The sequence below is a fragment of the Physeter macrocephalus genome, chromosome 11 (assembly GCF_002837175.3).
Source record: "Physeter macrocephalus isolate SW-GA chromosome 11, ASM283717v5, whole genome shotgun sequence".
Classification (NCBI taxonomy): Eukaryota; Metazoa; Chordata; class Mammalia; order Artiodactyla; family Physeteridae; genus Physeter; species Physeter macrocephalus.
The window spans coordinates 127,746,187-127,759,700 of NC_041224.1; the positions used below are offsets into that span (position 1 = coordinate 127,746,187).

A 13,514-nucleotide genomic window follows, 5' to 3' on the forward strand; every position below is an offset into this window, starting at 1 on the left:
TTGGCAGGCGGATTCTTAACTGCTGCGCCATCAGGAAAGCCCAACACATATGTTCTTGAATTATCGTTGAATATAATAATTGCTTGTGCTGACTCTCACATGGATTATCTGGGGATAATTGTCAAGTACTTTAAAATTTTATCATCTCTTCTGTGTTTACTTAAAAATTCATTTTAAGACAAACTTTATTTAATATATAATTTAATATATAGAACTATTTTAGTATGTGAGGAAATGTATTTGTAAAAGGATTTTAAAATAAACTTAAACTAAATTTCTTTGAAATTTGCAGATTTTGGAAGCACTTGCCAGTTCTTTGATTCAGAGGAATGTTTTGATGAGGAGGGATATTCCCAATCTAACAAAATACCAGATAATTCTGGCAAGAGATCAATTTAGGAAAAACCCATCTCCAAATATTGTGGTAGGTATTTTAAAATAAATTTTGCTGATAGACTGCGTTTTTACTTAGAACCAGGATGAAATGTAAATAATGATTGTTTTTTGGTATATATTAGCTCATCAAGAATTCAGGGATGGTTTATATAGTTTATAAAAACATGAAAAAGATCTAGCAGGAATACAGTTTAATGATGTGAATTAAGATAAATTTATCTTATAACTTTTAATTAAGAATTGGTCTTTTAGTTCACTTCTGTTTTGCAAAGTCAAAGGGTCATAAGAGGGTAGATTTTAACTAACTTTTAGACCCATAGCATTTAGTCTTAAATCTCCATACCGAGGTTGGATTAAGCATCACAGTAAGCTTTGTATTTTTAATCTTTATAGGAAAAAAATAGGTGGATAGGAACATATCCATCAAGTTAGGTCCAGAGTCAAAAGAGATGCTCACAAGCATGAAAAGGCACTGAGTCATTCTTGGAACTGAGAGGGAATGCATGTGCAAAAGAACAGAGGCAATTGAATGAAGGTATAAAGGAGACAGTGAGAAAACCAATTTGACCGAGGTAAAGGATTGAGGGAGTCAGATATGATCTAGGTTGTGGCCACCTGGGAGTAGCTTTAAATGTTATACTAGAAATATGGACTTTATTCTATAGTATCTGGGAAACCACAAAGGGGATTTTCTGTGAAATTGCAGTGTATTATACTAGACTTTAATAAAATGTTTAAAGTTTCTGCTAGGAGTTAAAGGTTCATTAAAATTTTAAATCGTAAATCTAAACCTGTTGAACTTGATCTCACTGATGAGAGTTTATGTTTTACAGAGACATTGTTTTACCCTTTTAGGTAATTAGGGTGCCATTTTAAGGCATTTATCACTATCCTGGAAACATTTAAAATGAATGTAACTGATATTAAATGCTACTAAAAATGTAAGGTATTAAATAATAGTCTTCATCTCTAATAAAGGAAAATAATTAAAATATATTCTCAGTGGTCTTTTAAAGGTATTTTATTGTATAGATATACCGACTGTATGCTCCTGTAAAAGGAACATGTACTTTACTTTTCCTTGAGAGTAGTGGTTAAAAGCACAAGCACACTGGGCCAAATTTCCTAGGTTCAAATACTGGCTCTGCTACTTATCACCTATGTGAGCTTCCACATCTGTAAAATGGGCATAACAATAGTACCTACCTCCTAGGTGTTAAGATTAAATAAATTTGTATAAGTAGTGTGCTTATAACAGTGTCTGGTGCTCCCTGTCAGATGTTACTGTGGCATGTATACTTGTTGTTAAATGTTAGTGTTAAACAGTTTGATTAAATATTTGCCCTGATGTCAGAAACATTTATGAGGATAGGCCCATATCTATTTTATTTTCCCTTGTATCCCATATGTCTAGCTCAGTGCTTGGCAAATAGTAGGTGCTTATTAAATTGTTTTGAAAGACCAAATAAATCTATATTCTGCTAATAATTTACCTGCAAAGAAAAACAGCATATGATAAATATCCCCCCATTCATTTATTCTCTTTAAAATGTAAGTTTCATGTTGAATTAAATAAAGGGGCAGATTGTATATGGAAAGTACATTGACACCTTTCCATAGCAACATCTTAGGACATTGAGTAGAACCAATAAGTTCTGCATGGAACATGTATCTTCATTTCTTTCTCTGGGTAAATTTGATACATGCTTGTTTTTTCTAGGGACTGCAACAAGGCATAATCGAGGGAGAGTTTGCTATTTGTATTAGTTTATATCATGGTTATGAGTTATTGCAGCAAATGGGAATGAGATCATTATATTTCTTCCTTTGTGGAATTATGGATGGAACTAAAGGTAAATTATATGAAATTATTTTTAAAAGTGCTGACATGTATTATTTTGGTTAACGATATGTATTGAGCCATTTGGATTACTTAAGGTGCTTTATTTTAAAAAGCAGTGAAGGGGACTTCCTTGGTGGTCCAGTGGACTTCCTTGGTGGTCCTCCCCAATGCAGGGGGCCCGGGTTTGATCCCTGGTCAGCGAACTAGATCCCGCATGCTGCAACTAAGACCCAGCACAGCTTAATACATAAATAAATAAAAAAGCAATGGAATAGTTATGTAACAAATTCTTTCTTTCTTTTTTTTCTTCCTTCCTTCCTTTCTTTCTTTTTCTTCTTCTTCTTTTTCTTCTTTTTTTTTTTTTTCTTAAACTATGGACATGTATTTCTCACAGTTCTGGAGGCTGGGAAGTCCAAGATCAAGGTGCCAGCCCATGTTTCTTTGATTTTGATAAATTGCTGGAAGAAAAGAAGCCATTCATTAATACATATGTGAATGTGGAACTGGAAAAAGTTGCTGGTTTTTATTTTTAAATTTAAAAAACTTGCATTCATTGCTAAAGTTTAATTTCTTTTAAATAAATGATACATTTGATTAGTTTTGCTATTAAATTTATTGGAAAAATATTTTCTTAATTTCTGAAGGAATGACTCGGGCAAAAAAAGAACTTAGCCGAAATGAGGACTTCATGAAACTCTATAATCATCTAGAGTGCATGTTTGCACATACACGTAGTACTTCAGCAAGTGGCATTTCTGCTATCAAAAAAGGTCTGGTTTTTCTTTTAAAATTTTATATTGTTTCCTCTTTATCAAGGTTAATTTTAAAATTATGCTCCATTGATCCACATGTCTATTTATATCTACTTATATTTCTGTAGCAATAGACCTGTTAAATGCTAAAAGATCTTATTCTTCAACTTAGGTAAATATATATGCAAGCAGGTCATAAACTTTAAATATATAGTAGAAGTTAGTAGTAGTTGTTACTGGTAGTGAAAATTCTCAGAACTACCAAAAACTGATTTATAGCTTAACTAAATGTGAATTTTTCCCTTCTCTTTGCTGCTGATTCTCATTTGGAGTCTTTCTCAGAATGAAATTTTCATAAAAATTCAAAGTTTATTTTATAGTGAGGGTTGTGTGCTACCCAGGTGCTACTTACTGTTTAAATAAGAAATAAGTTTTAACGAATCCATTTTGAAAAGGGTAATAAAAATACATTAATGTAATCGAATATGGAAAAATACAGAAAAATTTTTTGTGTTTTGTTTTTTTACAGGAGATGAAGATAAAAAGTTCTGCTATAGTCATCCAAAATTAAAGAAATTAGAAGAAGTTGTAGTTGAACACTTCAAGTCATGGAATGGTAGGTTGTATTTAATAGACTCAAGGCAAGGCAAAGTTATTGAAAAAGCTAAAACTCTGACTCATTAGTTTGTGCTAACATTTCTTATGGAGAAGATGAGCTTTTAATTTCTGGATAATGAATATAAAAAAGCTCTGAGACATTTTGGGAGCCTAAGCACCAGGGGAATGGTGGAAAAGTTAAGAATAAGGTATTATGTGAAAAAGAAAAGTCAGCTTGGGGCAGTATAAGGGAAGCAGATAATAAAACAATGTATAATATAATGGTAGGGAAAAGTAAGCTAGGTGAGAAAATAGAGAGTCATGAAGGAGGCTATTTTATATAGGGTTTTAGAGCAGACCTCTTTGTAGGGTGATGTTTGAGCTGATGGAAGTAAGGGAGCAAGCCTTGTGGATTTCTGTAGGAGGATCATTCCTGGCAGAGAGAATAGCAGATTCAAAGGCCCTAAGGCAGTAGGGTGCTTGGTAAGATTAAGGATCAGTAAACAAGCCAATTTGGCTGGAGTAGCGTAATGAGGATGAGTGGTGTAGGCAGAGGTGGGAGAGATAGCCAGGGGCCAGGTCATGTAGGGTTTGTGGGCCATGTCAGGACTTTGGATTTTATTCTGTGCATGCTTGTGATTTGTGAAACTGTTACAGAGGCATTCGGAGCAGCAGAGTGACGTGATCTGACTTATATTTTTAAAAGATCACTCTCTTAGACGTTGGCCAATTAGGAGGCTATTGTAAAAATCTAAGATGATAACAGATGATGATAGCTTATACCAAGATAGTAGTACCAAGCAGCAAGGTGGTTCTGAGAAGTGGTTATAGATTCGAGATATATTTTGAAGTTGGAGCCAACAGTGTTTATTGATGGACTGGACATAGAGTATGAGAAAAAAAATCGTAAGTGTAGGAGTATGTGTGTGTGTGTGTGTGTGTGTGTGTGTGTGTGTGTGTGTGTGTGTGTGTGTTTGCAGATGATTATGTGAACAAAGAGAAAACTAACAACATGGAGAAGAAAGAGCAAACAGATTAGGATGCTTTTGAGACATCTAAGTTGAGATGTGTAGGCATTGGATAAGTGAATCTGGGTCTCAGAAGAATGATCTGGGATATTTTTATCTATTTACATATATATAAATAAATTTTAGAGTTACCAGCATAAAGGCAATATTTAAAGTTTTGAGAATGGATGTGATCATATCACCAGGAATACAGTTTAGGGACAGAGGGCTGGGAATTAGTCCTGCAGAATACCAACATTTAGAGTTCAGAGGGCAAAGTGCCACAAAGGAGATTGAGAAAGAAACCAGACAAGTGAATTATCAGAGATGCTGAGGGAAGAGACTATTTCAGTAGGAAGGAGTGGATTGTGTTAAATACTACTGAGAGGTGTGGTCAAATGAACTAAAAAGCATCCACTGAGTTTGGCAATATAGAGTTATTGATGACTTTGGTAGAGCAGCTTTAATGGAATGAAGATAGAAAGGCAGGCTGCGGCCTGTTGAAGGAGATAGGCTTTGCATTGAAAGTAGCTATTGATCTGCAGTTGGTCAGATGTAGAGTCTTGATGCTATGTTGATTCAAAGGAGGTTTATCTGGAATAATTTTCCTTGCAACAGCAGCTGCTTCTTTTTCCTTATGTATTATATATTAACTATATATGTATTAAGTCATTTAATTCATAAGGTTGTTATGAAGACTAAATGAGTTCATATATAAAATGCTTAGCGTAGTCTCTGGCACACACATGATGATTAACATAATATAAATCATGTTTAAGAAAGAAGGATTGTCAAAGTCCCATGCAAGGTTAAAAAACAAAAGAAAGCAAATAACAAAAAACTCCACACAGCTTGCAATTATTAACCAATTGCTATATGCAAGTCTACATACTTTATATTTACTGTTTCATTTAATCATCACCTCAATCCATTTTAGATATTAAGAAACTAAAGTTTAAAGAGATTAAATGACTACTATGGTCACACATCGCCCAGAGACTAAGTGGTCCAGCCTCAAAATCATGTTTTTATTTATGCATTCTACTCCTCCCAAGCACAGAGACATTGGGAGCAGCTTTGTGATTGACTGTTGGGTATATTCTGCAGTTTCCTTTGAGAATTTGAACATATCAATAATTCGGGGACAGAATACCGTGGCCTGGACTAAGACAGTGCCTTTAGTGAGCAGAAAGGAAAGGGAAGATATACAAAATCAGTGAGAGCTCTGCAGTCCTGTGCTTCTGATTTAGAAGGTAAAGGGGAATAACAGGTGTCATGCATGAATTGAAGGACTGGTCAAAAGGTAATTTTTATTTGGTTTAGGTTTTTATTTTATGACAGCCAATGAGAGATAAGGAGCCAGGTTTATTAAGATTACTAGAAAAGGTAGGAGGAAAACCAGCAAAGGTTTAAGATGCCTTAAATTATTTTTTTGAAAGAATTGTCATTCACTAGTATATAGTTTCAGGTTTGTCTTTTGAATTAGTTCTCATCTAAATGCTTTTATAAAAGTTGTAATTAAAGTATTTTTGTTATATAGCTCAAAAGACATCTGACAAGAAATGTGACGAGACCAGAGTTATGATCTTCTCTTCATTTCGAGATAGTGTTCAAGAAATTGCAGAAATGCTTTTACAGCATCAGCCAATTATTAGAGTAATGACTTTTGTTGGCCATGCCTCAGGGAAAAGCATGAAGGGTTTTACCCAGAAGGAGCAACTGGAGGTAATTATTTTTGGAGATGATGAATATAAAAATAAAATTGATTAGCTTTGCATTTATGCCTTTTTTGTTTTAACTCATTGGTCAGTTGGCTACATCTTAAAGATAATTTTGTAGTAAATGTATAAATAAAACTAGGCATATTTTGAAAGACCAAAAACAAATGTGTTTTTTGGGATTTTGAAATGTTTTTTTAAAAGTATAATGGTTAAGCAGAAAGGCTCTGGATTCACATTATGTAGGTTGGAATCCTGGTTCTTCCACTTATAAGTTTCTTTACTTCCTGTGCCTCAGTTTTCCTTATCTGTAAACATACCCTGTAGAGCTATTGTAAGCAAAAAATGAAATCGTACTGTAGAGCCTTCAAGAAATGTTTACTGTTTATTTATCTTAAGTCACTTTAGTTATTTATTCCAAACAAATAATAAGCTTACACTTTTTTCTGTTATCTAAAAGTCTTAAAAATATGGTCAGAGGAAACCATGGTGGTATTTAAGGTAGCTGTATGCTCTGAATATTGGTCATAAATTTTTGAGTGCTATGATGTTTTTGGGGAAATTTTAGAATATAGATTTTTATAAACTGTGTACAGGTTTTTTCAGGTTAGCTGTAGGTCTACACTTGAGTAGCCTCTGATAGGTATGTCTTTAATGTCTAATTCATTGTGAAAGATCCTTTCTTGATTCTGTCAACATTAATAGATGAGGACTCCTATTATTAAATACTTCTTATACCAGTCCCCACTGTACTCAAAAGAGTCTGTTTAAGCAAACTGGATCTGGTGGAGAGAGTCTAGGAGGTTTTCCTGAGTCTGAATGTAACACTTTTCCCTATCTCAAGTCTAATAAGTACTCTAAAGGGTTCAGGCATCTAGTGGATGATTATTACTAATGTTAATAATCACGTTAGTGATTAGTAATATCTGTGTGAAAAATGAAGTGAATTTCTACCTAGGAGGTCAAGCATTTTGAAATGCCCATAGTCCCCAACCTGGTCGCTGGCCAACTTCATTATTACCCAGAGTCATTTCCTGGGTTTGTCAGGTACCATAAGAAACCTTATAGATTTTACTGACTTTGTCTTTTACTCACTTTTATCAATAATATTTTTATGTAGGCCAGGGTAACAATCCTTTTTATTACTCCTATACATAATTGCTTTCGTAGCAGCAGTTTTATTCTGAAATAAGCTTTCAAGCAAATAGTTGTAATTGAATTATTTATCTAGAAACAAGTGATGAAGTCACAGAGGAAGTTGGGGGCCAGATTCTTTAGGACCTTACATTTCCATTTTAATGACTTTGGCTTTTACTCTGAATAAGGTGAGAAGAAGACCTTGGAGAATTTGGAGCAGAGGAGGGTCATGTCCTGATTGATATTTTAAAAGAATCACAATGGCTGCTGTCTTAAGAATAAACTATAGGGCTAAGGGTGGAAATAGGAAGACCAATTGGAAGACTTATTACAGTAATTCAAGCTCAAGATGATGGTGGCTTGGACTAGGGTTGTAGCAGGTTGTGAGAAATTATTGGATTCTGGATATATTTTGAAGGTCAAGCTGACAGGACTTATTGACAAATTAGAGTGGGATATGAGATAAAGGAGTGTGAAGGCTGACTCCAAGGTTTTTGGCCTGAGCAACTGAAAAGAGTGGCTGTTAACTAAGGTGGATAAGACTGCAGGAAAGGCAGGTTTTGTAGAGAATATTAGCTTGGTTTTGGACAAATTAACTTTGGCATGCCTATGAGATTAGTGATTTTCAAACTGTCAGAACTGATGGAGGACCAGTTTATTTCCATTCAATACATCACAGACAGATACCTTTGAACATTACAACAAAAATGAATTACTAGAAGAACAAGCTTAATGAAAAACATAGTTCATGTCTAAATTTTTTTTTTTTTTTGAGTCAACAGATGGGGAATACTCTGTCAAGTTTCTAAACTCTTACTCTTAGTTTTTGTAGTCTTGTCAGCTGGTAGTAAACAGTTTGTGAACCAGTACCGGCACCAGTAATAAATACTTCATGGATTGTACTTTGAGTTACACTGTTTTAAACATCAAGTAGCGATGTTAAGTAAACAACTGAATATATGTCTTGATTTCATGGGTTCATGGAAATATATATTTGGGAATCATCATGATGTAGATGAGACTGGATTGAATGAAGACAGAGAAGATATCCAAAGACTGAGTCCTGGGGAATCAGAATAAGTGGCTAGTGAAATGGGAGAAAGACCAGGAGAGTGTGGTATCTCCTGGAGGAGGAAGTGATTAAATGTATAAATGCTGCTGGTGGGTCATATAAGATGATAACTGGGAATTGACTATTGGAATAAGAGAGGAGAAGGCAAATGACCTTGAAAAGAACATTTTCAGTGGAATGGTGGGACAAGCCACCACTGAGAAGAGCTGGAGATAGCAAGTATACAAGTCTTTCAAGGATTATTACTAAAAGGAGCACAGAGATGGAAGTAGTTTTTTGTTTGTTTTATGTTGAGATACATAATAGTATGCTTATATGCTGATAGGAATGACCAGTTGAGAAAGAAAAATTGATGATAGAGCAGAGAGAAGAGTATTGCTGGAATGATCTTTGAGTAGTTAAGGGAAAAGGATGGGATCTAGTATAAAATTATGGGGGGTGACCTCAGTTAAGAACGTGGATAGTTTGTCCAAAACAATAGGAGGGGAAGGTAAACTATGCAGGCACAGGTAGAGGTGGGTATGTAGATGTGGCAGTGATACCTTGCGGAAAGTCTTTTTTGATTGCTCAGTTTTTGTCATGTCACCAACTGAGAGTGAGGATGGGGAGGAAATGTTGGAAGTTTGATGAGAGAGGAGTAAGGAGGAGAATGGGGAGAGTGAATGGATTAGGGAAATATAAGATGATTTTCAGATAGCACTACGGGCTCACTCAAGGTGAGATGTTATGAGTTTAAAGTGTAACCAGTCAGCATGGTTGGTGTTTTCCTTCAGCCACATTCAACTGTGTAAATACAGACCTGGTGGAAAGTGGGATATAATCAATGTTGCAGTTTAGTTAGGATTATGGAGGAGAGAGAAGCAAGGGAGTGGGTTGTAAGCTAAAGTGTAGTGTAAACAGCAAAAAAATGGTAGGATCAGTAGATTATAAATCCTGGTGGAAATTACTTAATCACTTATTCCTTTCTTTGATTAATTAAACAACTTCCGGTTCATATTTATTTTTCAAACTCTAGGGAAATTAATATCAATCCTAGGCAAATAAATAACAATTTAGCTTGTACCTGCTACTAAAAAGAAAGTTCTTTGACATCCTTTATTAATCTATTAATTATTTATATTAAAGAATTTTTTTTTTACAACTCTAGCTCTGTGGGCTTTTTTTTTTTTTTTTTGATCTGGACAAAAAGGACATCTGTTTTAAGTTACATACAGGTAATGTTAGGTCAGTCTTTCCTTGGCTTAATGTCATTACAGATTACAAAGGGAAATGAATTATTCTTAACTTTTAATTATGACCACTGGTTCTCCCTGTACTCTGTTTTTCCATATTGAAGGAAAACTCTTTGACTAGTGTTACTGGAAAGGTTTCTAAGAGGATTTAACATGATAAATTTATATTTATTATCCTACTTTTAAAGTGGTTGTTTTAAACAAAAGAACTAGCTTAAGGATTAAGATAATAGCTTTTTAGAGTCAGAGAGACCTAGGTTTAAATGCTGATGATTATTATTACTTATAGAATAGTAGAATGTTTGAGCTTGAAACGACTTTATGGTCTTTTGTCATGGGTCCATAGCTATTTCTATACTTTGATAGAGTTCATATTTCCTTTTTGTGTATATTCCGCTAATATTTTCTCCTGAAATTTACTTTTTAGATATGAGGTCTGATAACTGTCCTTCATACTAGCCATTTTGTTCAGGCATTCTTACATTTTAATAGGCATTTATAAAGGTATTAGTCAAAAGTATGACTGATTCCTCTGGAATACCATCATTTAATTTTTGTTTCTATTCTCTATCTATCTATTGACCATGATCTTATTTAATTACCACCACTACTACTATTCCACCATCCATAAACCTGCAACATTGATGTGTGTGTGTGTGTGTGTGTGTGTGTGTGTGTGTGTGTGTGTGTGTAAATGAGGAAACTGAGGCTCAGAGCAGTTGAGAACTAAGTTTATAAGCCTTAAGGAAACTTTTCAAAATATTTGTTGACTTTTTCATTAACTCATTATCATGCTAATGTAGTTTCATTAACTTGATCAGAGAGAAATCCTGGTGAAGGTGAGAAAAAAAATTTTTCCTCTACCCTTACGAGTTCTTAGCTGAAACCTCTGTAATAAAAGATTAACAAGAGAAAAACAAACAGAAGCTTATTAACATGTATACCTCATGTATGCATAGGAGATACTGAGGGAAAAATGAGTAACTCCCTGAAGTGGCTTAGAATACAGATTTAAATATCATCTTATGGGGAAAGAGAAGGGGGTGCACAGGGGAGAGTAAATGAATTTTAGGGAAGATGAATGGAGCGCTAAAAGAAAAGATGGGAGGTATGATAGTTTGTGATAAAGTTTGTCTGGATGTAGTGTGGACTTTCAGTGTCTTGTTGAGTCAATTTTTCCTGGTTGTTGAAACTCCTGGGGAGGGAATTTATGACAATTGAGTTCCTTCTGGAGGATCTGCTTTTAGACAGATAAGGGGAGTTCAGAGAAAGCCTCTCCCTGCATTTGCTGTTTTCGAGTGCCTATAGCTCAAAATAATCAATATACCAAAGCAGCATAGGTTGGGGCAGCATGTTCTAAACTCCTACAGTCATATTTTGGGGTGGCATATTCTGCTACCCTTCACTGGAATGATAGTATAAAAGGTAAAATATGAATTCTATTTTTTTAATTAAAAAAATTTTATTGAAGTATAGTTGATTTACAATGTTGTGTTAATTGCTGCTGTACTGCAAGGTGATTCAGTTACATATATATGCATTCCTTTTTTATATATTCTTTTCCATTATGATTTATCCTAGGATACTGAATATAGTTCTCTGTGCTGTACAGTAGGACCTTGTCGTTGATCCATTCTACATATAAAAGCTTATGTCTGCTAACTCCAACCTCACACTCCATCCCTCCCCCAACCCTCTCCCCCTTGGCAACCACCAGTCTGTTCTCTATGTCCACGATTCTGTTTCTATTTAAAATATGAATTCTAGAAGTAATAAAACAATCTTACTTTAACAATAGTTTAATTATTAAACTTACTATTATTGTTAAATTTACTAACAATAAATTTAGGTCTAGGACATGATAAATAACAGTAATTGCTCTGGGCCACTTATCTGCTTTACACCCCTTTTTGTGATGCTAAAAATAGTATCTGTGGTTTCTCATTCATGTGTAAATTGTTAGCAAAACCTTTTGGAATCATAACCGTTATGAAAGCAAAGAAATTGGGACTGCCCTTTTCATTTTACCCTAATGTCGTTTGGCTTATATTGCCATTTGCCGCTTCTTTTCCTATTCGATAGTACTTTGGGTGCTGATTTTGAATCTGATTTCAGGGACAAATGGAAAAAGTATGCTTTGATCTACAATTCTCTTATACTTGCATCTAGTTATTTTTAAATCATTTTAATTTTAGGTAGTGAAACAATTTCGTAGTGGTGGTTACAACACATTGGTTTCTACTTGTGTTGGTGAAGAAGGTTTGGATATAGGAGAAGTTGATCTTATAATATGTTTTGATGCCCAGAAGAGCCCGATTCGTCTTGTGCAACGAATGGGTAGAACTGGCCGCAAACGTCAAGGCAGGATTGTTGTTATCCTTGCTGAAGGACGAGAAGAACGGGTAAGTAGACTTGTGGAAACGTAATTTGACAATTGAAATGTGAGAAACAGAGCCTAAAGACAAGTATCAATCTGTTAACATTCAAAGTCCAAACAATCTGTGGGTAATTGTGATTGATTTCTGTTTTCCTTTGTATTAGATTCTGCCTGTTCTTTTCTTGTAATTAGAAGAATTTTTGACTGGATTCAGTCTTAATATTTTTATCCATATAAAGAAACACATTTTTGTACTTCAGTATTAATTTAGAGATACATAGATACAAAAATCAATATGTATTACTTTGTGTTACTATTTCCCTGTGCTTCTAAGGCCTGCTTTCTGTGTTTAGTTGTTTTTTGTTTTTTAACTACAGTGAGCTGAGAATTTTTTTTTAATATTTTAAAGAATTACCTAAATCAATCAACCAACCAACCAACCGACAAGAATATGCACCAGGGATAATGGGTAGCCTGCAAAGCCTAAAATATTTACTTTCTGGCCCTTTATGGAAAAGTTTGCTGATGCCTATTCTAAGTGATAAGGGACTTGAATGATATTCATACTTTGTTGTAATCTTGGGTGACAGGTCTTCCTAAATACGATGTTGTATCAATACATATTATTTTGTGTATGTACACTAAAGTATTAACTAACTTTTGTAACTGAGTGGGACTATTTCTGTGGCTAAGTAGTTTTACATTAAAGATTTTTTCATTAATTGTGATAGTTTTAAAAAATTGATTTAAAATGTTTTATAAACCCTTTAAAAATCATCCTGAAAAATGAATTTCTTTTTCCACCAATACTTTTCATGTGATTATAGCATATTCTTATGTAACATCCAGTTTATCTATAAAATGATTCCAATAAATAAAATGTCTGGCAGCTTTTAAAAGTCTATGTATTATCACTGAGTGGAATTGGATTCTAACTAATTGTATTACCTTGGCAACTCACTTAAGGTGAGTTGCCTTAAGTGAGTTGTTAGTTGTTAGTTTAGATATCAGGTGTTAGTTTTCTTATCTGTTAAGTAGTCATAATGGCCCACATTTGGTGAGTACCTACTCTGTGCTGGACAGTGTTGCAAATGTTTCAAATGCATTATTTTGTTTAAATCCTGTCAACAACCCTGTAAGGGCAGTACTAGTGCTTTTCTTGTTGTGTAAAGAAAATTGACACGTAGAGAGATGAAGTAAAAGCTGAAATAAGAGAATAGTATTTTTTTAAAAAGCAATTTACACTTATATATAAACAGCCTTAATCAAAAATAGCAAGATACTAAAGAAAAGATTTCCTTTGTATAATATAGTTACTAAGTTAAGCTTTTATAATAATGAATTTTGAAATGATTTTCATCAAGAGTTAATTAAACAGGCTTC

The 13,514-nt window shown here is 34.1% G+C and overlaps 1 protein-coding gene across 4 annotated transcripts in view; it reads left to right on the top strand.

Annotated features, from left to right (window-relative positions):
- Positions 1-13,514, top strand: part of FANCM (FA complementation group M) — a 57,551-nt gene that overhangs the window by 12,907 nt on the left and 31,130 nt on the right. For all 4 annotated transcript variants that reach the window (XM_007112792.4, XM_007112794.4, XM_028495793.2 and 1 more), the window contains 6 exons: positions 293-424; positions 2,117-2,249; positions 2,884-3,009; positions 3,521-3,607; positions 6,136-6,320; positions 11,950-12,156. In XM_007112792.4, coding sequence (XP_007112854.3) covers positions 293-424; positions 2,117-2,249; positions 2,884-3,009; positions 3,521-3,607; positions 6,136-6,320; positions 11,950-12,156 — 870 coding nt within the window. The remainder of the gene's footprint in view (positions 1-292; positions 425-2,116; positions 2,250-2,883; positions 3,010-3,520; positions 3,608-6,135; positions 6,321-11,949; positions 12,157-13,514) is intronic.